The 23,979-nt window shown below is 46.0% G+C and overlaps 1 protein-coding gene and 1 pseudogene across 1 annotated transcript in view; both read left to right on the top strand.

Moving 5' to 3' along the window:
• Nucleotides 1-904: 904 nt before the first annotated feature.
• Nucleotides 905-23,979, top strand: part of EVC2 (EvC ciliary complex subunit 2) — a 30,546-nt gene continuing 7,471 nt past the window's right edge. Inside the window, exons 1-16 of the mRNA XM_066632074.1 lie at nucleotides 905-927; nucleotides 1,514-1,579; nucleotides 3,094-3,280; nucleotides 3,556-3,665; nucleotides 4,889-4,951; nucleotides 5,167-5,298; nucleotides 5,525-5,676; nucleotides 6,891-7,215; nucleotides 8,911-9,150; nucleotides 9,991-10,166; nucleotides 12,869-13,028; nucleotides 17,034-17,491; nucleotides 18,997-19,201; nucleotides 20,640-20,759; nucleotides 22,147-22,374; nucleotides 23,291-23,505. Coding sequence (XP_066488171.1) covers nucleotides 1,547-1,579; nucleotides 3,094-3,280; nucleotides 3,556-3,665; nucleotides 4,889-4,951; nucleotides 5,167-5,298; nucleotides 5,525-5,676; nucleotides 6,891-7,215; nucleotides 8,911-9,150; nucleotides 9,991-10,166; nucleotides 12,869-13,028; nucleotides 17,034-17,491; nucleotides 18,997-19,201; nucleotides 20,640-20,759; nucleotides 22,147-22,374; nucleotides 23,291-23,505 — 2,804 coding nt within the window. The 5' untranslated portion in view covers nucleotides 905-927; nucleotides 1,514-1,546. The remainder of the gene's footprint in view (nucleotides 928-1,513; nucleotides 1,580-3,093; nucleotides 3,281-3,555; nucleotides 3,666-4,888; nucleotides 4,952-5,166; nucleotides 5,299-5,524; nucleotides 5,677-6,890; nucleotides 7,216-8,910; nucleotides 9,151-9,990; nucleotides 10,167-12,868; nucleotides 13,029-17,033; nucleotides 17,492-18,996; nucleotides 19,202-20,639; nucleotides 20,760-22,146; nucleotides 22,375-23,290; nucleotides 23,506-23,979) is intronic.
• Nucleotides 21,775-21,891, top strand: LOC136656620 (5S ribosomal RNA; annotated as a pseudogene).

Raw genomic sequence — 23,979 nt, 5'->3', positions numbered from 1 at the left:
TGCCTAGCTTTCTGCAGATGGGACCTGACTGACTTTGAGCAGATAGCACCCTGGGCTAGCTGTCTTGCCTGGCATTTATTTGCATTTTACAGAAAAGTTAAATGAGATACTGATGCTCTCTGTACTCAGTGGGGTTTAGGCTATAGCTAAGTGGTTGGTCCCAGTTTCAATCTAAGTGGTTGGTCCGTGGCATCATCATCAGACTGGGAGAAGATCCCTGTGTGAAGCCATGGAAAGTCTCTACCAGTCAGTGTAGTCCAGTGTTTCTCAAAGTGTGGCCCATTGAAAAGGTTGCTGGTCCAGAAGCAATCTGCTGCCGGTCCGCAGCATGTCTCCTGATGCTTCCTTCCTCTGGCTTCTCAAAGTTTCCTGAAGTTTGCCATGTGATTTGGATGTGCATCAAGCCTCATGAGATGCTCTGAGAAGCTGGACAATCCAGGTAAGCATATGAGGCGCAGACCAGTGTTATGTATACACAGTATTTTTTTCTGATGCGTCGCAGACCAGCACACTATCCATTTATTCAGGTATATAGTGTACCTATCTGCAACACACTGCAAAAAAAAAAATGCTGGTTCAACAGTGAACCCTTTGAGTAGCACTGGTGTAGTCAGCACTGAGCTGGACTTGCCAACTCTCTTGCTTGCTCTTGCTCATGCACATTCATGTGCTCACACACACCTTACTGGACCCAAAGTCCTTTCCTTTTTGCACTACGTTTTCTTGTGTTTTTTGCACTGAGTTTTCCTTTGATTTTTCTTTTAAGCTGTTAAAACACCCCTGGCAAAGGTGCAAAGTGAAGACCATACTCTGTTTTTAACGTCTGCAGCACCAGCTGTTCACCTCTTTCCTTCCTTCCTTGCTTTGATCCCCTCCTGGACAAAGAAGATCTTGTTGAAACGAGAGGCTCCCATTAACCGTCAACTGGTTAGTAAAAGGTCACCTGAGTTTTGACACCACATTGACGGGCTGTTATTTGACTGCAGTACGAAATATCTAGGGAGAGGCTGAAGCTCTTTGTCTTGGGCAGAGTTGCTGGTGAGGAAGGGATGCAGCTACCCCACCATGGACCAAATTCCTCTCCACTGATCAATTCATGTTGTGGAGTATTTGACCCAACAGGTTTCAGATCTCTTGCTTGCAGTTAAAATTCCTTGCATTGCCCTATACTCCTCTACGAATGGCTTGATGGCCCTCTGATTTTAGCTGCTTGTCTATACACAGTTAAGAGGAAAAGAGTGCCTGTTAGCCTTGTATTTGCAAATATATTCCTTGCAGCTCCATTCAAAATGGTCAGTTACACACATTGGGGGTTGGGGAGTAGTTCTGCAAAAGTAATACACGATGACCCTTAACTTGGTCGACCAAGGAAGACGTTTTCTAATCTCATGATAAAAACAGTCCATTATGTAATGGTGAACGTGTTTAGTATTTTTTTCATTAAGATCAAATGTGTGTAATGGATTTAAGTTGAATGTTGCAACTTACATCAAAAGGTTAATTTTCTGTGCAGCATGGAGGTGTATCAGGAAGTGCAGTGTCTTCTATGCATGGGATCACTTTTCAGAAATGCGCAGTGGTAAGTTTCGACATACTTTATTGAAGAGTTGTGAGGTCTAAATCCCTGAGAAAGTTGTTTGAGCCCCAAGATTTTTTTTTTAAAGACACAAAGTATAAACTTCAAACCAGTAAACTCTATCAAAACATTAGAAACTATAGCACAGCTTTGGAAGTATTCTAGAATTAATGGCATTTGATGTGGAAATTGAACTGTGAAATGAATTAAACTTAATTTTTGACCACTTGCAGTTGTGGACCTACTATATGGTCCGATGGGGCAAAAGCCCCAAGCGCAAGGTGTAGGGCCCCACGGAAGCCTCTCTGAGGCTCCTGACAGGTGCGGAAACTGTGCTTCCGGTTTTCTGGAAACACAGTTTATAGCGTCGGGGAACCTCAGAGAGGTTTCCCCTACGCGGGTGGAAGTCACACAAAGCTCTGTGAGCCTCAGGTGAGTAGGGGAAGCCTCAGGTGAATGCGAAGGGTGGCGATAGCCTGCGGGGGAGTGCCATCGCAGACCTTTGCCCTGTGTGTGGGGCTGGGGTGGTCTGCTGCTGAACACCTGTATTCCATTTGTATTAGACCACCTGTAGAATCTAAATCTATAAACACTATTCAAGGACTGAAATATAATTTAAACACATAAAACAACAGACTGAGCTTCCGTAAGACAAGACAGAAGGCTTAGTTGATGGCATGCTTTCATATAGGGTGGTGATTTTCAACCCGTGTGCCACGAATGGTCCACAGGTGTTCCGTGGAAGTTGTGGGAAGGTAGTTCATTGGGGTTGTGACACCCCCACCCCAGCAGCATGGTGTGCCTTGTCAATTGTACAAAATCTGATAGCGAGCCATGAAAATTTTAGCACCTTGTCAGTATGCCTTGAAGTGGAAAAGGTTGAAAACTAGGTTCTGTGGTTAAAAACAAAATGGCAGCATGAGTCTTATGCTCTACAGAGGCCGCTAAGGTTCTAGATCCACTTGCTCTCCCTTGCTAGTCTAATAACATTGGGGCTCTGATTCTGTTTTGGGGTAGGGATAATTTATAAATAAGGGCTGAATTCATTTGAGTAGCAAGAGTATGTTGTCCCTCTGCTTAGCTCAGAAATTGATTTTGGTTTGCACATAAAGGATTGTCCTATATAACTGCCGGTGTAGAGATGTGGTCTGGCTATCAAACAGTAAACTGAGTACTTAAGAGAGTTCAGATGAATATTCAGCCATAATAAATGTATTTAATTTTTGTACCCGTAGTTTTGGAAATACAGTAGAGTAGCTTTAAGAGAGTCTGTAGTCAGTTTAGGCTAGCAAATACTACCAGATCTCGGTGTTATAATGGATAATCAATACATGTGGGAACCTAGGAAGAATTCATGGGAGAGGGAGAGATGTAGGGAAGACAGAACAAGTAGATGTTGGTCCCTTCTTTCTCCCCCCACCTCAGGTTGCTCACTGACTTATCAAGAGAGAGACATGGGGTAAAGCCAGATTCTGGTTGAAGTCTGTTTCTAATTAGCATTAATGTTTCTTTTTAAGGTTATTACGGAGCATACACCCCAAAGTGCTTATGTGAAACTTCTGATTAACAACACCAACATGGCCCTTGAGTTTAATGTCACAGAACTTGTTTTGCTAGACAACATTACTGGGCTACACATTCAAAAAACAACGGGTGAGAAGACAGCAGATGGGTTTCAAAAATACAGAAGACAGTTTTTGCAAGGTAGGCTCACTTATTTTGGTGCAAAATGCAACTGTTTTCAAAGTGTGAGAAACCTTTAGATATTTAAATAAAATGTGGGTTTTTGCTACAGCATTGATATCTAAATCTGGATAGGATATTGGCAGTACTACTGCCGCTGATACTATCCCCAACACGGTGTCGGCCTTCCTACACCCCTTACACCCCTCCTACACCCTTCCTAATCCAGTATGTATGCGCAGAGTTCAAAACGGTCACATCATTTTTCATGTTCATTTTCTGCCCTCGGCCATCAGGTGGAGAATATTATTCAGTGGACTACATTGCTGCCATCAAGACAGAAGAAATGGGGATTTCCCAGGCATTGACGTTGCCTGCTAAACTGACTTTCCAAAGCCCATCCCTGGTATTTACCTTAACTTTATTATGTATTAATACTATATAAAATTGTATGCAGCGTGCCTGATATTTGTGTGGAGGAAGGGAGGCAAAGTGTGTCTGTGGATCTGCTCTGAAAGGATCTGCCTTTTGAGAAGGAGCAAAACTCTTGGTGTGTGAGTTATTGTACCAGAAGGGTTCACTTGACCTGGTCTCCATGCATTTAGGAAGGACTTTCCAGATTAGCTCTCTTGACCACGATGTGCCACAAGTAAGGAAGATGACACTGCAAAAGAAAAGTAATATGTCCAGTAGCCAATGATCAGATATCCATTATGTCTCAGCTGTTTGGAGAATGATAATACGGTGGGCTCTCCTTACCTGTGGATTCAGCACCAGTGGTTTTGACTCAACACAGATGCTGACCCTGCAACCGGAGGACCTCAAGGACCTTCCAGATATGGTTGGAAGGCACTTCCAGTTGTATCCAGAAGGTCCTGTGAGGGCTGGCTGCAGATTTGATTATTGGCAGAAATTGGTATCTGCAGGGTGTCTTGTAACCGAGGGCCCACTGTATGTGTACGAATTCACTAGTACCTGAGGGACATCCCTTTTGAGTCAAAGAAAGGTTTGGCCACTTCCAATTCATGCCTCTTGTGCTGGCCCCTGTCACAAAGAAGGGCTGCTTTAATCACTGTAAGAGGAATCACATAGAATCAACCTCCTTTGATACTTTTTGGGATGGTTCCACACATGGCACAATCTCCAAACTGCTGGGCTGGCAAGAAAGTGCTTAGGGTTTGGTGTTCTTATATGACACTGAAAAGCTGGGCAGAGACATGAGAGCAAAATTTTGGGATTAGGAGGTGACTGATCTATTTTGCATTCTCATCAGATAAATCTCAGCATAGTTCCTTCAAGTACTAGACCACTTTGGGTCGTCCTTGACTCTACTTTTTGCTCACGAAATTCTTGTGAAGAGATGGTGTCATCATTTTAGAGTTGCCCAGTTAGGAAATATACACCACCATATAGTGAAATATTCTGACCATATACTAGTCAGAAATATTCTGACCATATAGTACAGTGCATAAAATAACTCCCTTTAAGTACAGAATTCGGCCTCTTGTTTGAAATTGTGTCATTTTGTGACAGAGGAGGATGGAATCAGTTTCTTCTCAGATTAGGGTGTCAGGTTTTATTGTTGAAAATGTGCTGACAAATTGATTTTTTTTTTTTGCCTTTTTCCAGAACAATTCAGAACTTAGTTCATTGACAGCATCATTCATAATAAGAGGAGACAAAAAGACCATGGTAAGTAACTCAGCTTTTCCCCTGAGTCCGCTTGCTTTCTTCTTCTGTGTAGCTCGTAGTGATATTTTGAATGGTATTTGAACCCGAAACTTGTAATTTAGCAGCAACAACAGTTTTGGAATTCTATAACCAGTATGTCAGTGGAATCTACACATGAAAATGTAATTTTCCTATATTGATATAGTACCATTAATCTCCCCCCCCCCCCTTTTCAGATTCTGTTTAGCCATGGTATCCATGCACTGGGATTCTTCATTGCTTTCATGATTTCTTTTGCATTATCGATTCTGGCATGGTGGGTTGCTTATAAAGCTAGGAGAGTTCTCCAGAAGTGCCATAATGAACAGGTAAATTTCATAATAAAACCGTTTCAATGTTTATAGAACTCTTAACAGCACAATTCTATGCATGAATAGCTTAAAGGCACCGCATTTCCCATAGACTGTGCAATGTTCTGGGCATCTTTTGAAATCTGTAGCATCAGCCCCAGTTTAAGACCAGAGCAGTAGTTGCTCCTTTTCCCAATAAGTATGGCATAGTTATGCTAACCTAATGTTTTGTGTGTGAATTTAGGAGATGGGACACAACCCTGATCCAGAGTGTAATCTAGAGCGTTCACGCTTTAACCCAGGTTGTGCCAACCTTGAGGACATCTTTCTGAATGACCAAATTATTGACATCCTGTCTTTGGAAGAATCTGAAAAAATGCTTCAGTCCTTAGAAGAGTAAGAGAGTTCCGTCTGTAGCTTACTTTAATTTGAAATTGGTATATGTCTTCTTTGCTAAGATAAATACATACAACAAAACATGGGAAAGAACCCTTTGACCATTGGCAATGGATGATGTGCCAGTAGGCTTAAAATTGGCTGGTGTAACTGCCAGAACTTGTGCCTTTCCACAATTCCTCAAATTCCTCCCTTTCAGACAATACACTGAGAGCCCAATCCTGTCCAGCTTTCCAGAACAGATGCAGCCATGCCAACGGGGTATGCGCTACACCTTGCAGTAGAGGGGCTGTCACAGAGGCCTCCTCAAGGTAAAGGAACATTTGTTCCCTTGGGGCTGCATTGCTGCTGCATCCAGTCACAGGATGGCACCCATGGTTGAGTCAAATCTGTGGGTGCTGAACTTGCGATTAAGGAGGGTTCAGTGTATTGGAAAATGGAGTATGAACAATATCGTCCTTTCTCAATTACCTTGACTGCATGCATGCTGCCTTCCCACTCTTCTAATTTTAGACTCCTGTAGGGTCCCTGCCCTGGAGGGGCTGGAGCAGGCTTGTTCCACCCCCAGGGAGGCCTCAGATAGGCTAAAGGGGGGAGGGGGTTCCAGCACCCTTGTCCTCCTCCCTAGCAGAGCTGCCAAACCTGGCCTAGGAGCAGGAGCTGTTCACCTCCCAGCTCCCTGCTTCACACTGCCTGCCTCTCATCCCTGGCCTCCCTGTTTTATGGAGCAAGCCCGCCCCCTTTGGCCCCTCCCCTTCCTCCAGGTGGGGCAGAAAAGGCCTTTCCTGTTCCTGGCTTGTTTCCTTCTGTGTTCCTTGTTTGCCCTGCCAGCCCCCTCTGGCTGGTTGAGGTGAGCCAACCTGCTTTGCCCCCTTGAAGGGCAGGGAAGCCTCCTCATCCTGGGCATGGGGTGCCTGCTCCAGGGTAAGTCGGGGGTCAGGGCATTCTGGGAGGGGCCCCGACAACTCCGTTTTCTTCAGATGTATGTGCATTTTCTTTGGTTTGGTTCTCTCTAGTATTCTTTCTCTATTTTTCTAATAGTAGTGAGGGTTCAGGAAAGCTGCTGGTCTTGAAACTGTACTTTTTTACTTCAAGCAAATTATATTAGGTGTAATACTTCCTGTTGTTTTGAGAATGCTACAAAATATTTTGGTGTTTATTATCAGTGACGGAGCCCTTTGTGCTGCAGGGTTTTACTCCCTTTTATTTTACAGTTTTGAGATAGCAAACTTGACCTGCGCAGACAGAGATTTGGAAGGCTGCCGAACACAGATTTGCAAAGATGTGATTGTCCTGTTACTGAAAAACACGAGTGCCACTCAAAGGCTCTCTCCTCGACTGGAGAAGAGGATGACTTCGACTTTCAAGAAGCTTTTTCTCACCATGGAGATGGAAATTCAGGAAGAGTACAAACGGAAGATGGTAGCGTTGACAGCGGAGTGTAGCCTGGAAAATAGGAAAGAAGCTGAGTCTCAGCAGAGGAGAGAGAGAGCAGCCAACGAAGAAGCAGAAGAGCTGATAAAGCAGTCAAACGAAAAGGTAAATCCCATACAAAAGCAACAAGACTTTGCTGAAATGAAGCAACTTTTTCACTTTGGTATTTTCCTATTCCTTGGCACGGTGATTCCCAAACTTACAGGGGTCATAGTGCCCCCACAGCCTTTTCTTCCTGGCTCAGCCTGGTGCCGCCACCTTGGACATAATGAAATTGTGTGAGATCCAAGATGGTGATGCCCAATTCCTGCGAGATATTGTGAAAACCAAGATGGCGGTGCCTGGGAGAACCAGTAGGAGGAGTGACCAGGAACTTTTGCAGTGCCCCTGTGAGTGTGCCACGGCACCCTAATATACTGTGGCACACAGTTTGGGAACCACTGCCTTTAGCAGAATCTGTTCATCTCACATTTTTTGACAAGGGGAAGTGCAGATGCCTGTTCTCCTCTAATCTTGGAAGCTAAGCAGGGTCAGGCCTGGTTAGTACTTGGATGGGAGACCACATAAGAACATAAGAACAGCCCCACTGGATCAGGCCATAGACCCATCTAGTCCGGCTTCCTGTATCTCACAGCGGCCCACCAAATGCCCCAGGGAGCACACCAGATAACAAGAGACCTCATCCTGGTGCCCTCCCTTGCATCTGGCATTCTGATATAACCCATTTCTAAAATCAGGAGGTTGCGTATACACATCATGGCTTGTACCCCATAATGGATTTTTCCTCCAGAAACTTGTCCAATCCCCTTTTAAAGGTGTCCAGGCTGGACGCCATCACCACATCCTGTGGCAAGGAGTTCCACAGACCAACCACACGCTGAGTAAAGAAATATTTTCTTTTGTCTGTTCTAACTCTCCCAACACTCAATTTTAGTAGATGTCCCCTGGTTCTGGTGTTATGTGAGAGTGTAAAGAGCATCTCCCTATCCACTCTGTCCATCCCCTCCATAATTTTGTATGTCTCAATCATGTCCCCCCTCAGGCGTCTCTTTTCTAGGCTGAAGAGGCCCAAACCCCATAGCCTTTCCTCATAAGGAAGGTGCCCCAGCCCCGTAATCATCTTAGTCACTCTCTTTTGCACCTTTTCCATTTTCACTATGTCTTTTTTGAGATGCAGCGACCAGAACTGGACACAATACTCCAGGTGTGGCCTTACCATCAATTTGTACAACAGCATTATAATATTAGCCGTTTTGTTCTCAATACCTCAATACCTCAATTGAGGTACCTCAATACCACCTGGGAATACCGGATGCTGTAGGCTTATACCATAGTCTTTCGAGACTGAAGGTTGCCAGCCATCTCCCTATACTGAACACTATCTCCCGATCTTGTCTGATCTCTGAAGCTAAGCAGGGTCAGGCCTGGTTAGTGCTTGGATGGGAGACTGCCTGGGAATGCCAAGTGCTGTAGGCTTATACCATAGTCTTTTGAGACTGAAGGTTGCCAACCAAGTACAGTGAATTAAAAAAAAAAAATTATTGATAGCTGGTAATTGAAAGGGCTGGTCCATGAAAGTGAGACTCTCCCTCAGAGAAACCCCTTCTATTTCTTATCCTCTCCATACCTCAGACCTAGTGAAAGAAATCTCTGCCTCTCCCTGAAGCCCTCTGCATCTGTGGTGGGGAGACCTGCTAGCAAGAACAAATAGAGACTGTCTAGTAAATCAAGCCAATATTTCTAGACTTTTAGTGTTAAATATGTTGTTTTTATTCCTTGTTTTTATGCTTCTTTACTCAGTCAGCGGCGAAATGCAGAACCCTTCTGGAAACACTCCACCAACTTGAGCATCATCACATCAAGAGGTTTCTGATGGTGAAGCAGGAAGAATACTTTGCCAAGGCTTACAGAGAATTGGCTATTTCTGAGAGAAATGAGATCCACAACATCTTTTTTACACAGACCAGAAATGCGGTTTTTAAAGGAGAACTGAAATTAGAAGCCGCCAAAGCTCTCGTTGAAGATTACTCTAAAATACAGGTATTGGGTGAAGAATAAAGCACCTCATACGTAATAGGACAAATGAATATTTAAACGTTTTGATAAACTGCAAGCTGGTGCAGCTTGCGGAGCACTGGTGCAAGCTGTCGTGAAAGGGCTGTGAAAAATTTCACAACAACATAACCCCATGCATGGCAGCAGAAGACCCAGCATACATGGTAGGTTCCACACTGAGTGATATGGGGCCGGAAAAGGGCAGGAAGGGGTTAACAGGATGGGTGGATTGGGCCCATAAGGGGACAGGATTGGCAGCATTGGCCTGTGTTACATCCCTATTCCCCCTCCTGGGCCCAGTCCACCAACACGGTTGCCATGAGTATGTACATGTTAGGCCTAGGTGGACAGTAGAAGCCTGAACCAAACTAAGTCAGTAACGGAGAAGTTGCTAGCAGTTCCCAGTTGCAAGAATGTGAGTAAATAAACAAAAAGATGGTTGTCTCTCCTCTGCTGGCCAGAAAGGACAGACAACAAGAATTACAACCCAATGGAATGTTTAACATGAGGGTGGGCCAAGAGGTTCCCAAGTGTGTTTTGTTTTCATGATTTGCTGGAAATTTTCAGTGGCGATCAAACCAGGTGCACATGCAATCTACAGTGTGTGAATTGCCTCAATTTTTAACACTCATAATGAAGCAGAACTGACTCCATTTAAAACACACAGGAGTAAATTCATTGTTATGCTATAAAGACTGCTATGCTTTCTAAAGACGGTTTAATCTTTGTATTAATGCAGCCGTTTAATTGCCATTCTTTTTCAGGTATTATCTTAAATGATCATAAAAATTAATGGGATGCATTTATTCATTTTTTTTTCTGCAGGGAGACATTGAAGAGCTGATGGATTTTCTGCAAGCTCATAAAAAGTACCATCTGAGTAAAATATTTGTGCACAGAGAATATCTCATTCAAATTGTTCAGTTGTTGGATGCCCAGATGTCTTCGCTTTGGCACTCTGCAGGAAACCAGATAGCAGCTTTCATTAGTAAAGTAGAAAGGTAAATGTCTACTTCATTGTATTTTTGGCTTGCAGGTATGAAATTATTTGGACTCGAGTACAGGACTGCACAACTTGTCACCCACATAGTCAAATGTAGCCTGCTTATTATATTTAGCCTTGCCAGAAGCTTGGCAGTCCTTGTCTTTGGAGGCAAATGAAGGTTTATCATGTCCTTGCTGAATTGCCATATGTTACTGATAGACTCTGTTTGGCTTGCTAGGTCACAAATGGCGCTTGTGTGCTCCACCAAGAGGCTAGATGCATCTGATTTTGGCCCAGACAGTCATAACATGGAAAATTGTGATTGAACTTCCGAGTCTTCTCATTTTAGATTGCATGTGTGCAATGTATGCGCTCAAATGTGTCTGCCTGTATTTTTAAGAACATTAGAACAGCCCCACTGGATCAGGCCATAGGCCCATCTAGTCCATCTTCCTGTATCTCACAGCGGCCCACCAAATGCCCCAGGGAGCACACCAAATAACAAGAGACCTCCATCCTGGTGCCCTCCCTTGCACTGGCATTCTGACATAGCCCATTTCTAAAATCAGGAGGTTGCACATACACATCATGGCTTGTAACCCGTAATGGATTTTTCCTCCAGAAACTTGTCCAATCCCCTTTTAAAGGCCTCCAGGCCAGATGCCATCACCATATCCTGTGGCAAGGAGTTCCACAGTAAAGAAATATTTTCTTTTGTCTGTTCTAACTCTCCCAACACTCAATTTTAATGGATGTCCCCTGGTTCTGGTGTTATGTGAGAGTGTAAAGAGCATCTCTATAGACACTTTATCCTTCCCATGCATAATTTTGTATGTCTCAATCATGTCCCCCCTCAGGCGTCTCTTTTCTAGGCTGAAGAGGCCCAACGCCGTAGCCTTTCCTCATAAGGAAAGTGCCCCAGCCCCATAATCATCTTAGTTGCCCACTTTTGCACCTTTTCCATTTCCACTATGTCCTTTTTGAGATGTGGCGACCAAAACTGGACACAATACTCCAGGTGTGGCCTCACCATCGATTTGTACAACAGCATTATAATATTAGCCGTTTTGTTCTCAATACCTTTTCTAATGATCCCAAGCATAGAATTGGCCTTCTTTACTGCCACCGCACATTGGGTCGACATTTTCATCGACTTGTCCACCACGACCCAAAGATCTGTCTCCTGATCTGTCACAGACAGCTCAGAACCCATTAGCCTATATGTGAAGTTTGGATTTTTTTCCCCAATGTGCATGACTTTACACTTACTGACATTGAAGCGCATCTGCCATTTTGCTGCCCATTCTGCCAGTTTGGAGAGATCCTTCTGGAGCTCCTCACAATCACTTCTGGTCTTCACCAGTCGGAAAAGTTTGGTGTCGTCTGCAAACTTAGCCACCTCACTGCTCAACCCTGTCTCTGGGTCATTTATGAAGAGGTTGAAGAGCACCGGTGCCAGGACAGATCCTTGGGGCACACTGCTTTCTACCTCTCTCCATTGTGAAAATTGCCTATTGACACCCACTCTCTGTTTCCTGGTCTTCAACCAGGTCTCAGTCCAGGAGAGTTCCTGCCCTCTAATTCCCTGACTGTGGAGTTTTTTCAGTAGCCTTTGGTGAGAGACCCTGTCAAATGCCTTCTGAATTTCCAGATATATAATGTCCACGGGTTCTCCGCATCGACACGCCTGTTGACCTTTTCAAAGAATTCTAAAAGGTTCGTGAGGCAAGACTCACCCTTACAGAAACCAGGCTGATTCTCCCTCAGCAAGGCCTGTTTTGAGATTCTATCTTTGATGAATCTTGTCGCTGATTGGCTCGTATAGAGCTAAGTAGTTGTGTTAGAGTCCTCTCTTACTCAACTTTCTGGGGCCAGTGCTGCCCTGCTGTAAGGGAACAAACATTCCCTTACTTTGAGGAGGCCTCCATGATTTCTCACCACTAAATTTGACAAACATCTGGTAACTCAAATCAGGGTGTGCCTACAGAGTCACTAGTAACCTGAAATATTAATGACTAGAGGTGAATCAGGGCCATGGTCACCATATATGAAGTGTTCAAACTAAGGGATAAAATGGATTCTAGAATTCTAGTTCATGGGTGTCAAACATAAGGCCTGTGGGCCGGATGCTGTCCCCAGAAGCTCTTTATCTCCCCCCCACAAAGATAATTGGGCTGTTCCAGCAGTGCCCTTTCAGCAGCGCCACTTCTGCCAAGGCTCTGAGGGAGAAATGGAAGGAGGCCTCAAAAGGCAAAAAATATGGAAGGGGCAGACCAAGAGGGGTGAGAGAGGGAGACACTGCTGAGGTGCTGAGAGAGCCCAGTGGTCATGCAGGCCACCCTTTCAGCACTGCTGCTTCTGCTGAGGTGTCACTTTGCTGTCACTGTGGTAGAAGCACTGCTGCGGAAAGGGCTGCCAGAGTGATACTTGGGCTCTCCCATATCATGAAAAAATGGTAAAGATTTGCACATTCTCTGTTCTGTCATTTGCCGCTAATGAGTATGTGAGAACAAAGTACTTATTTCTGACCATCATCTGCTTTATGACATCATTTCCTGCTTACCAACGTCACTTATTGCCCTCAGCAAGTGCCATGAAAGCTGCTTGGCCCACTATATGAAACAAATTTGGCATCCCTGCTCTAGATGATGAGTTCGTTTGGGTTACTTTGCTTGCAAGTGCTAACGATAGTTTCATATTCTTTTTTTTTTTTTTCAGAAGCTGTCATATAGCTGAAAATCACTTGGGTGGAGTGTTGAATGTAGCGCAAGTTGAACTGCACTCTGCCAAACAGAAGCTGGAGCATGTTTTAAAGCAGGAGAAACACAAACTTCACCAAAAACTTCGAGCTGCCAGACAGCGAGAATTGTTGCATCAGGTAATCCAGAGTTTAAGATAAACTCTTGTTGCAAGATAAGATAAATATGCACAAGAAATCTGCAAAACAAGGTTTGTGTGTGTAGGTAGTAAAGAGCAAACTTGTACCCACCCTGGATTGCCTTGCCATTAACTCGGGGCCCAATCCTACCCCAATTCCCAGCACGGATGCAGCCATGCCAACAAAGCATGCATCCTGTGGGGGTGGGGGTAGTCACAGAGGTCTCCTTAATGTAAGGGAATGTTTGTTCCCTCACTTCAGGACTGCATTGCGGCTTCATTGGCACTGGAAAGTTGGATAGGACTGGGCCCTCAGTTTTGAGCAAGTGTTGTGGAGGAAAGCTTGGAATCTGTTATGTTATGCTGTCTCTTTAAGTACCCTGGGGTTCTTGGCTGGGTGGTAGTCCTTTGTCCTAGCTACCTAGTTTGCTAGTTTCTCTGAGGATATCTGAGATCTGAGGAGATCTGAGGAGACCTGAGGCAAGGTCTGTGGAACTCCTTGCCACAGGATGTGGTAATGGCGTCTAGCCTGCTTTAAAAGGGGATTGGACAAGTTTCTGGAGGAAAAATCCATTACGGGTTACAAGCCATGATGTGTATGTGCAACCTCCTGATTTTAAAAATGGGTTATGTCAGAATGCCAGATGCAAGGGAGGGCACCAGGATGAGGTCTCTTGTTATCTGGTGTGCTCCCTGGGGCATTTGGTGGGCCGCTGTGAGATACAGGAAGCTGGACTAGATGGGCCTATGGCCTGATCCAGTGGGGCTGCTCTTATGTTCTTAACTACAATTCCCAGGAGGCCTTGCAGGTCTCTTGTGATCTGGTGTGCTCCCTGGGGCATTTGGTGGGCCGCTGTGAGATACAGGAAGCTGGACTAGATGGGCCTATGGCCTGATCCAGTGGGGCTGTTCTTATGTTCTTAAACTACAATTCCCAGGATGCCTTGCAGGTCTCTTGTTATCTGGTGTGCTCCCTGGGGCATTTGGTGGGCCGCTGTGAGATATAGGAAGCTGGACTAGATGGGCCTATGGCCTGATCCAGTGGGGCTGTTCTTATGTTCTTAAACTACAATTCCCAGGATGCCTTGCAGGTCTCTTGTTATCTGGTGTGCTCCCCGGGGCATTTGGTGGGCCGCTGTGAGATACAGGAAGCTGGACTAGATGGGCCTCTGGCCTGATCCAGTGGGGCTGTTCTTATGTTCTTATGTGTTCTTCTGAGAGCTAAGAGAGTTGTCATGTTTGTGGGGACATACAGACAATGCTGTATGTCCAATGACTTTGGACATTGGCTTCAAACCAATGACTGGTTTGAAGCCCACTCTGAGGAGTTGACACCAGTCATTGAGGAAAAGAGGAGAGCTCAAGCAGCATACAAGGCCTGTCCCAGTGAGCGCAACCTGCAGGTCCTCCGAACTGCTCGCAGCAAAGTCCAACAGACTGCCAGGAGATGTGCTAACGACTACTGGCTCCAGCTCTGTTCCCAGATACAGATAGCAGCTGACACGGGCAACATCAAGGGGATGTATGATGGTATCAAGCAGGCCCTAGGTCCAACACAGAAGAAAATTGCCCCTCTGAAGTCTGCCACAGGCGAGGTCATCCAGGATCGGGCGCAGCAGATGGAACGCTGGGTGCAGCACTACTCTGAGCTATATTCCAGAGAAAATGTAGTCACCGAAGAAGCACTGAACAACATTGAGTGCCTGCCTGTGCTGGAAGAGCTTGACAGTGAACCAACCCTAGAAGAACTTCACGTGGCCCTGGACTCCCTTGCCTTTGGCAAGGCACCTGGAAAAGTCAGCATCCCTGCTGAAGTCCTAAAGTGCTGCAAAGAGATCATCGTCACTGAGCTGCATGAAATCCTCTGTCTCTGCTGGAGAGAAGGTGGAGTACCTCAAGACATGAGGGATGCAAACATCATCACGCTGTACAAGAACAAAGGTGACAGGGGTGACTGCAACAACTACCCCGGCATCTCTCTCCTTAGCATTGTAGGAAAGCTGTTTGCCCGAGTTGTACTAAAGAGGCTCCAGGTACTTGCAGAGAGCGTCTATCCAGAATCGCAGTGTGGATTCCGAGCCAACAGGTCCACCACTGATATGGTATTCTCCCTTAGACAACTGCAGGAGAAATGCAGGGAACAACGACAGCCACTCTTTATAGCCTTCATAGATCTCACAAAGGCTTTCGACCTGGTCAGCAGAGACGGCCTCTTCAAGATTCTCCCCAAGATTGGATGTCCACCCAGGCTCCTCAGCATCATCAGATCTTTCCACAAGGACATGAAGGGCACTGTTGTCTTCGATGGCTCCACATCAGACCCTTTTGACATCCGAAGCGGAGTGAAGCAGGGCTGTGTTCTTGCACCAACCTTGTTTGGGATTTTCTTCGCTTTCCTGCTGAAGCAGGCCTTTGGAACTGCAACAGAAGGCATCTATCTCCGGACCAGATCAGACGGAAAGCTCTTCAACCTCTCCAGACTGAGAGCAAAATCCAAAGTCCAGCTGAAATGTCTGCGTGACTTCCTCTTTGCCGACGATGCAGCTGTCACTACCCACTCTGCCAAAGATCTCCAGCAGCTCATGGATCGTTTTAGCAAGGCCTGCCAAGATTTTGGACTGACAATCAGCCTGAAGAAAACACAGGTCATGGTTCAGGATGTGGACTCACCTCCCTGCATTACAATCTCTGAGCATGAACTGGAGGTTGTCCATGACTTTGTGTACCTTGGCTCAACGATCTCCGACACTCATTCTCTCGATACCGAGCTAAACAAGCGCATCGGTAAAGCAGCTACCACGTTTTCCAGACTCACAAAGAGAGTCTGGTCCAACAAGAAGCTGACGGAACATACCAAGATCCAGGTCTACAGAGCTTGCGTCCTGAGTACACTTCTGTACTGCAGCGAGTCATGGACTCTTCGCTCACAACAGGAGAGGAAACTGAGCGCTTTCCACATGCGCTGCCTCCGACGCATCCTCGGCATCACCTGGCAGGACAAAGTTCCAAACAACACAGTCCTGGAACGTGCTGGAATCCCTAGCATGTATTCACTGCTGAAACAGAGACGCCTGCGTTGGCTTGGTCATGTCGTGAGAATGGATGATGGCCGGATCCCAAAGGATCTCCTCTATGGAGAACTCGTGCAAGGAAAGCGCCCTACAGGTAGACCACAGCTGCGATACAAGGACATCTGCAAGAGGGATCTGAAGGCCTTAGGGATGGACCTCAACAAGTGGGAAACCCTGGCCTCTGAGCGGCCCGCTTGGAGGCAGGCTGTGCAGCATGGCCTTTCCCAGTTTGAAGAGACACTTGGCCAACAGACTGAGGCTAAGAGGCAAAGAAGGAAGGCCCATAGCCAGGGAGACAGACCAGGGACAGACTGCACTTGCTCCCGGTGTGGAAGGGATTGTCACTCCCGGATTGGCCTTTTCAGCCACACTAGACGCTGTGCCAGAACCACTTTTCAGAGCGCGATACCAGAGTCTTTCGAGACTGAAGGTTGCCAATAATGTGTTCTTCTGAGAGCTAAGAGAGTTGTCATGTTTGTGGGGACATACAGACAATGCTGTCTGCTAGCCTCCTTTTACTTCGCAGCATATTGGTCTGGGCACTGCTTAACTGAAGTTGGGACCTGGGTCTACCCAATGGTACTCTTGCCCCTCCAGCACTTTGGCAGTTCTAGCCTAGCCACCTCCGTTTCCAGCTGGACCATCGAGTGCTCTGAGGTGCAACTCCTAGCATGGTCAGCGGTGTGCTTGTGTGTGGTACATTGCAGCATGTGGCCACTTCAGACATTTGTGACATGCTCCATATGCACAGTGGCATAGCTAGAGGGGGTGCAAAGCACTAAGTTTTTCAGGGAGCCTTACCACAGTGTGCAAGCACCCCCTCCTATGGAGCCATTCCGGGTGGTGGGAGCAAAATGGATTGTTCTGCTAAAGAAATATTTATGCTTTGTCTGAGACCTAGAAAGATATTACTTGTTTTATTTATTGAATCACAGAAAGAGAAGCAAAAGGAGCAGAAGTGCTTTGGGGATGCCTTCAGAACCTGTGACGACATCTGCCATTACCTGGCTCAATGGCAAAAGATTCTGGCTGATCACATGGCTGAATTTGAAGAGCTCACGGAGAAACTTGACAGTGAAGCCAAGGAGGAACTGGTTGCCCTCCGGCATAACCTGACTGAGAAAGCGACTGAAGAAATCAAACGGGTCCAGTATGGATCCGTGCTGCAGGAACTGCACAAACTCAGTGTGCCGAAACCTTCTCTTCAGCATGTTGTGGAGGAGCAGAAAAGAGAGACTGCGCAGAACCTGAAGTGGCTGGAAAAAGACAAGCAGGACAAGACTATGGCTGCAGAGAGGCTGCTTCAGAGCAAGAGGGAAAAACTGGACCAGGAACTTCAGAGCAGGATTGCAGAACAGAGACAGTTAAGGGACTGGGAACAATTGGTGTTCTTGTAAGTCGTTGCTTTGTCCCTTTTGTTTGTTTTTTCACCTGAACGGCGACTTTTGACAAGCATCAAACAGATACACAATCTTATTTTCAGTGTTATTCTTCTGTTTCTCCTTGGCTCTGACTTGATAATGTGTGGTCTTAATAAATGGTGTGGTCTTGATACATGCTCACAGCTGGATTTTGTCAGAATGATTATGCTTTAGCCTAGGGGGTCTCCAAACCCCGGCCTGGGGGCCAGAATGCGGCCCGCGGTGAGCCTCTATCCAGCCCGCAGCCAGCCTCTGATCACAAGAGCCTCTGGTCCAGTTGACCAAACACAACCAGAGTTGTGCTTGTGGGTTGGGGGAATGGGGATCCATTTAAGTGTGTGCTTTATTTCTTGGGCTGTGTTTGTGCTTGGAGAAGTCCTGGACATTTAGTCATTCATCTAAGTTTCATCTCTAATGTATTTATTTAAATTTTTTATTTAAATATAAAATTGATACTGTGTCAGATGTTTGATGTGACCCTTCAGCCAAATAGTTTAGAGACCCCTGTTTTAACATATAGTTTAGAACATAGTTTGCAAATACACACATCCCCCCGTTTCTGGATGTTCTGTCCCCCATGGACACAGAAACCATGGATTTGGGGGAACCCAGTATAAATAGTGATTCCCCCTTTGCCCATTTCCTTTTCTTTAGCAGCAATGGGGGTGCAAGAGTTTCTTGTTAAGAAATGAACTTTCTTGCTTAACTGAAGAACTGTAGGCAGTCAGCCTGCATGCTACAGAGAGGAGACTATTCAAACATAAACAGGAAGCAGGAACTGTCCTGCTTCCTATTAGCCTCCCTCTAGTATGCAGACTGGTTGCCTGCATGTCCAGTTCTTCTGTTAAGCAAGAATGTTCCTTTCTTAACAAGAAACACCCATTGCTGCTAAAGAAAAACAAAGTTAATGGGTATGGGGGGTGCAGAGTGTCCCCGTAGATCCACAGATAAGTGAAACCACGGAGAGTGTATGTGGGGGGTATATATCTTTTGTTACAGGCTATAGGTGGAGATGTTTGTTTCTGCTGAGTAAGATAGAATTGGAGCACAAGTCTTACTGAACACAATGGGCTTACTGCTGAGTAAAATAAATAACACCATTTTCAAACACCTCTAACTATAGGAAAATGTCCTTTTCCTTCACAATCCTGGTTTATGCAACCTGGACTGCCACGAAGAAGGGATCTAGTTCCACTTTCCTGTCCAGCGTTTTAAACCATTTATAGACCACAGCCCCCAGATTTTGCAACATGCAGTGCTTTGATGTAACTGAAGTGGGGTTCTCTGCACATGCAAAGTGAAGAGGAAAGGGGCTCAAAAAACTTTGTTGAATCCATTGTGAGCCAGTGTGGATTGAGCTCGCAGTTTGATAATAAAAAGGCTTGTTTTCCCAGTCGTTCTAATGAAATAATTGCATTCCTCATGTTAGTACTGAAGAATTTCTGTCCATCTTTGAAGAATGTCTTTCTCTTCCCAGGAAACTTTTAGGTTTGTCGCTTTCTTTAAGTGAAGAAGAATTGCTGAAAATCAGGCAAGAGTTCCATGGTTATTTTTCCCAGATGGATCTCAGTCTGGCATTACCAAAGATTCGAGAAAGGGTGTTGCTTCAGACATACCAGTCTGAGTGTCGAGAGATAGCACTGCAGAAAGTAGATCAGAGTAGACCAGCACCAAGCAAACAGGTAAGACTCAGAAGGTGGGAGGGGGCTCCCTTTGGTGGTGTTGCTTTTCTGCTCAGGACCTTATCCTGGAAAGCTGGAGTTAAATTTGAACTAAATCTTTATCTGGACTTTGTTTCGTGCAGACCCCCCAACCTGCCTTTATCAAGTACATATTGATAGGATTGGCCGACTTCATTCCTGCCTAATATTCTGAGAAAAAACAGGCCAATGCATTGATTTCATAGGCCAGTTCCAATCAATGTCCAGTCTTCTGCTGATGGCGCGATCAGCGCAAATTCCCCCCCGTCGATGCATTCTGCAGGGGAATTTTGCAGGCTGATGATCATGAGGTAAGGGGACATTTGTCCCCTTTCCCGAGGGCAGGGGTGTCCAAAGTTTTTGGCAGGAGGGCCACATCATCTCTCTGACACTGTGTCGGGGGCCACAGAAAAAAAAAGAATTAATTTACATTTCAAATTTGAATAAATTTACATACATTTACATAAATGAATATATTAAAGATGAATGAATGAAGGTCTTGCAATAGCTCAAGGCCTATAAAAGGCCTTGTACAAAGCAAGGCTGGCCTTTCCTTTACTGCCACTACTGCATCACAGATGTGAAACAGCAACCAGTGGAGGGAGCCCTCATCCCACAGTTCATGCGAGAGGTCAAACAGTTGCCCTCACACTGAGAGCAGTTGCATCAGGCCAGTGTGGGCTCCAACAAATCACCAGAGGGCCAGAGGCTCATTGACGACTGGGAGCTCCCTGAGGGCCACATTGAGAGGCCTCAAAGGCCGCAGGTGGCCCCAGGGCCGGGGTTTGGGCACCCCTGCCCTAGTGTAAGCTCCAGAAGCTGCAGTGGGGCAACTCAGACCTGTGCAGGCTAAATCACTGTCGCAAGTCCACATTGCCTTGTGTCACCAGATTAGGCCTGGGAAAAGGGATAGGATATGGGGTGTGCTACTGCTGCCAATGTGACCCCCTCTGGACCCAGTCCACCTATCCCCTCATCATATTTATGTCCTCATAGAGACAGCTCTAATCCAGCTAGAAGCCCTGAGGAGAGTGAGCTGCAGAAGATTTAACTAGCAGAGGTCCAAGTTGCCCCATTGCATAGGCTGGGGCTTACCCTGAGTCAAGGGGATGACTCCTCTTACGTCAAGGAGACATCCCACCTGCTAAATTCCCCTGCAGGATGCAGCAGAAGCAGTGCTGGTGCTGCTGGATCAGCTCACGGAAATTTACACTGGATTGGGCCTTAATTTTGTAGTTGTATCTCTTTGGTAGAAGAGTTTAGAACGTTGCAGGTGCTTCAAGAACTGTGAACTGTGAACCTTTGCTACCAATGCAGGTATTTGTTTCTGAAATTATTGCTTTTTGACTTACTTACTTGCAAGTAACAATGTCTTCAGCCTAGCTAAGGATTGTCTTAATTGCGTTTTTCCTTTTTCCAGCAAGGGTCTGAAGTGCAAACCAAGTCCAAGAACAAAAGTAAGATGGATGTCATGAAGAAATCTTTGGAGAAGAAGATTGACATATACAAGAGGCATTCAGTAGACGAACATGTGAACAAGGTGACTGTGATCAGTGGTGCAGCTCATCCAGCCAAAACAGCAGGTTTTCACTATAATTGTCTGCAAAGAATAGGCAGAGAGGTCTTGATAATAGTTGCTTGATTCTGTTTTTTAGTGCAGAGGGAGCCTTTGTCAAGACTTCACAGGAATCTGGAATGAGGGGGTGGAGCTGGGCCATTTATTGATTATCTAAAGAAAGACTTGTCTGTGGTCAGAGAGGCGTTCCAGTGAGAGGAAATCGTGGGATAGGGGAAAGTGTATTTGAAAAACTACATATCATGCAGCCAGAAATTCTCAATGACATCTTGAAAATCTGATCTACCAGTTCCTCGATATCAGTGTTTGACTGGAGAAGGGTTGATCTTGTGTGAGTCACAGCCCAATCCTAAATCCCCCGCACCGATACAGCGGCACTAGCATGGATTATGCTGCATCCTGGGAGGGAATTTTGCAGTCTGGAGGTTTCCTTGAAGCAAGGAAACATTTGTCCCCTGCCCTGGGGAAAGCTGCAGCCACTGCAGTGGGGCAACTCAGACCCATTGCCCTGTGTCAGTGGATCAGGCCAGGAAGGGGGATAGGATACAGTGTGTGCCACTGCTGCCAATCTTATCCCCTTCCTGGCCCGATCCGCCCACTTCCAGGCCCGATTCCTGTTGCCACTCTCCCCCTGTTACAACCCTGCCCTCTGTTGGTCAGTGCAGAGTTTACATGACCTGGTGTGTGTCGCGGCCTGCAGTGGTACCAGTGGGATGGCACAGGCTTTCTTGCTGGCGGGCCTAGCTTCTTCGCTGTCAGTGCATGCTTTGCAACATGTTTATGACAGCAGTGGAGCATGTGCTCTGACAACTCAAGGGGGAGGATGGGCCTGGGCCATCAATGAACCTACATAAGCAGACTAGAGAAATGTGTGCACAGGCGGGTACTTCTCTTTCATTCACATGTGATTACTCTGTGATTACACATGTGATTATGCAGAGATTACTCTGCACATTGCCAATTCAGTTGCAAGAAACGTGCCAGCAACTGTTACCCTGCACATGCCTGATCTCGTCTGATCTTGGAAGCTAAGCAGGGTCAGGCCCGGTAAGTACTTGGATGGGAGACCGCCTGGGAATACCAAGTGCTGTAGGCTTATACCATAGTCTTTCGAGACTGAAGGTTGCCAACCAACCATCTACAAGAAATGTAATAAACCTTCTCTTGAGGACAGAAGCAGTTTCTTGCCCACTACTGGTCTATTCCTTCAGCTGTTGATCCTGAGACTACAATTATGGTGCTGGAGTCTCACAGGACCACTTCAGACAGTCATCTAAATCTGGATTACTGGATACACTTGGCAGGTTTTTGTCAGCCTTACTATATAAGGTTTGTTTGTTTTCTTCTTCAGATTTTCCGGGAACTACGACTTGAAAGAGAACATCAGCTTCAGGCCTTGGGGAATAAACTTGGGGAGTACATCACGTCTTTGCAGTTCCAAAGGACTGCAAAAATACCCCAGACTTTAGAGTTTTGCATGGCTCTCCTCCAATTACAAGCTTTGCTCCTGGAGGAGCTGAACACCTCGAAAACCATGACAAAGTCCGATTGCGCTGAGATCTTAGAACAAGGCAGCCGGGTAAGTAAGAAAGTAGAAAGGAAGTGGTGTGGGCCAAATCTTCATCAAGTACAAAGTCATGTAACTGTACTATACAAAGAAGTGTCAGTGATTCTTAAACTTTTTTGACCACAGCTCCTCATTCGGGCCACAATCCTACACATTGTATAGAGTGGTGGGCTTTTCACATGGATTCTGCTGCTCCCCGGTTGGTTTCCACCGTTCCCTGGGGAGCTACAGCTCACAGTTTGGGAACCACTACGCTAAGTAGTCGGGAAGAAGCCATCTTCCGCAGCCTACGCCCTTTGTCTTGTTTTGCCTTAATTAACCGGAAGTTTGATGCTCAGCCTCCTTTCTCCACCCCACTTCTGGTTCCTGTGGAGCAGTGCACACTGGAAACCCAGCATGCATTGCTCTATTTGAGCCAGAAATGGCGTGAGGAAGGAGGCTACTTGCCAAGTTCCTGCTAAGTTAAGGGAAGAGTAGGTGGAGGTGCATTCGCTCACTCATCACATAGATAATGAGAGTGGGAGACCCCACTACTCGCCTGCTTGCTCACCTGTCCTTCTTCCTCATTCATAGCAAGGTGGGCACATGCTCACATCAATACACAGGGATAGCAGAACTGCAAGAGAGATTGAGTAGCAGGGAGGCACAGACAGCCCAGAGGGTCTTGGGTCTCCTGAGAGCTTTTCGGTGGTACACATTCTCTTTGCAGTCTCCCTCCTCCCCTAAAAAGCCATAGCAGAAAAGAATGTCCTGAAAGATCCCCAAAACGTTCTGTGTGTGTGTTACAGAAGGAGTCTGTCAGCTCAGTGATGTTACAAAGTACAGTGACGTGTTGTTTTTTTTTGCAAATCAGTGGCTCTGTTGGACATAGTGGCTCTGCCTGTGGTGATGTTTGCCCTTGTGGTCATTCTTTGCTTTTAAAATCAAGGAAATTGAGGAACTAGAAAGAAAGATGGAGGATGAGATGGCACAGCAGGAGCTGACTCAGCGGCAGCAGAATGTCATCAGCAGGAGGAGACAGAACGCAGAACGGACGAGGGTTGAAGACGACACTGAGGAATCTAATTCCGATGGACAGATGTCTGCACGTCTCTGGGAGGCACTGAATAAGTGTAAACAGTTAGTGTGTCTCCATAGGCAAAAGTAAGGATTTCTGGAGTTTTTTCATCATCATCATCATCATCATCATCATCTTTGTATACCATTTTTCAACCAGAGTAGTTCACTATCATTATCACTATCGGTCTTCAGGCTCTATTGTGTTACCAAGTAGCAAATTTGCCACAAACTGTAGAATTGGAACTTCTAGTGTGAAATCCGCTTACATTGCATAAATCAGGGGTGCCCAAACCCCGGCCCTGGGGCCACTTGTGGCCCTCAAGGCCTCTCAATGCGGTCCTCAGGGAGCTCCCAGTCTTCAATGAGCCTCTGGCCCTCTGGAGATTTAATGGAGCTCGCTCTGGCCCGACGCAACTGATCTCAGCAACTGAGGGCAACTGTTTCGCCTCTCGCGTGACCTGTTGGATGAGGGCTCCCTCCACTGCTTGCTGTTTCACGTCTGTGATGCAGTAGCAGCAGCAAAGGAAAGGCCAGCCTTGCTTTGTGCAAGGTCTTTTA

Source organism: Tiliqua scincoides, chromosome 6, assembly GCF_035046505.1.
Source record: "Tiliqua scincoides isolate rTilSci1 chromosome 6, rTilSci1.hap2, whole genome shotgun sequence".
Taxonomy (NCBI): Eukaryota; Metazoa; Chordata; class Lepidosauria; order Squamata; family Scincidae; genus Tiliqua; species Tiliqua scincoides.
This window is presented reverse-complemented; position numbering and strand designations above follow the sequence as displayed.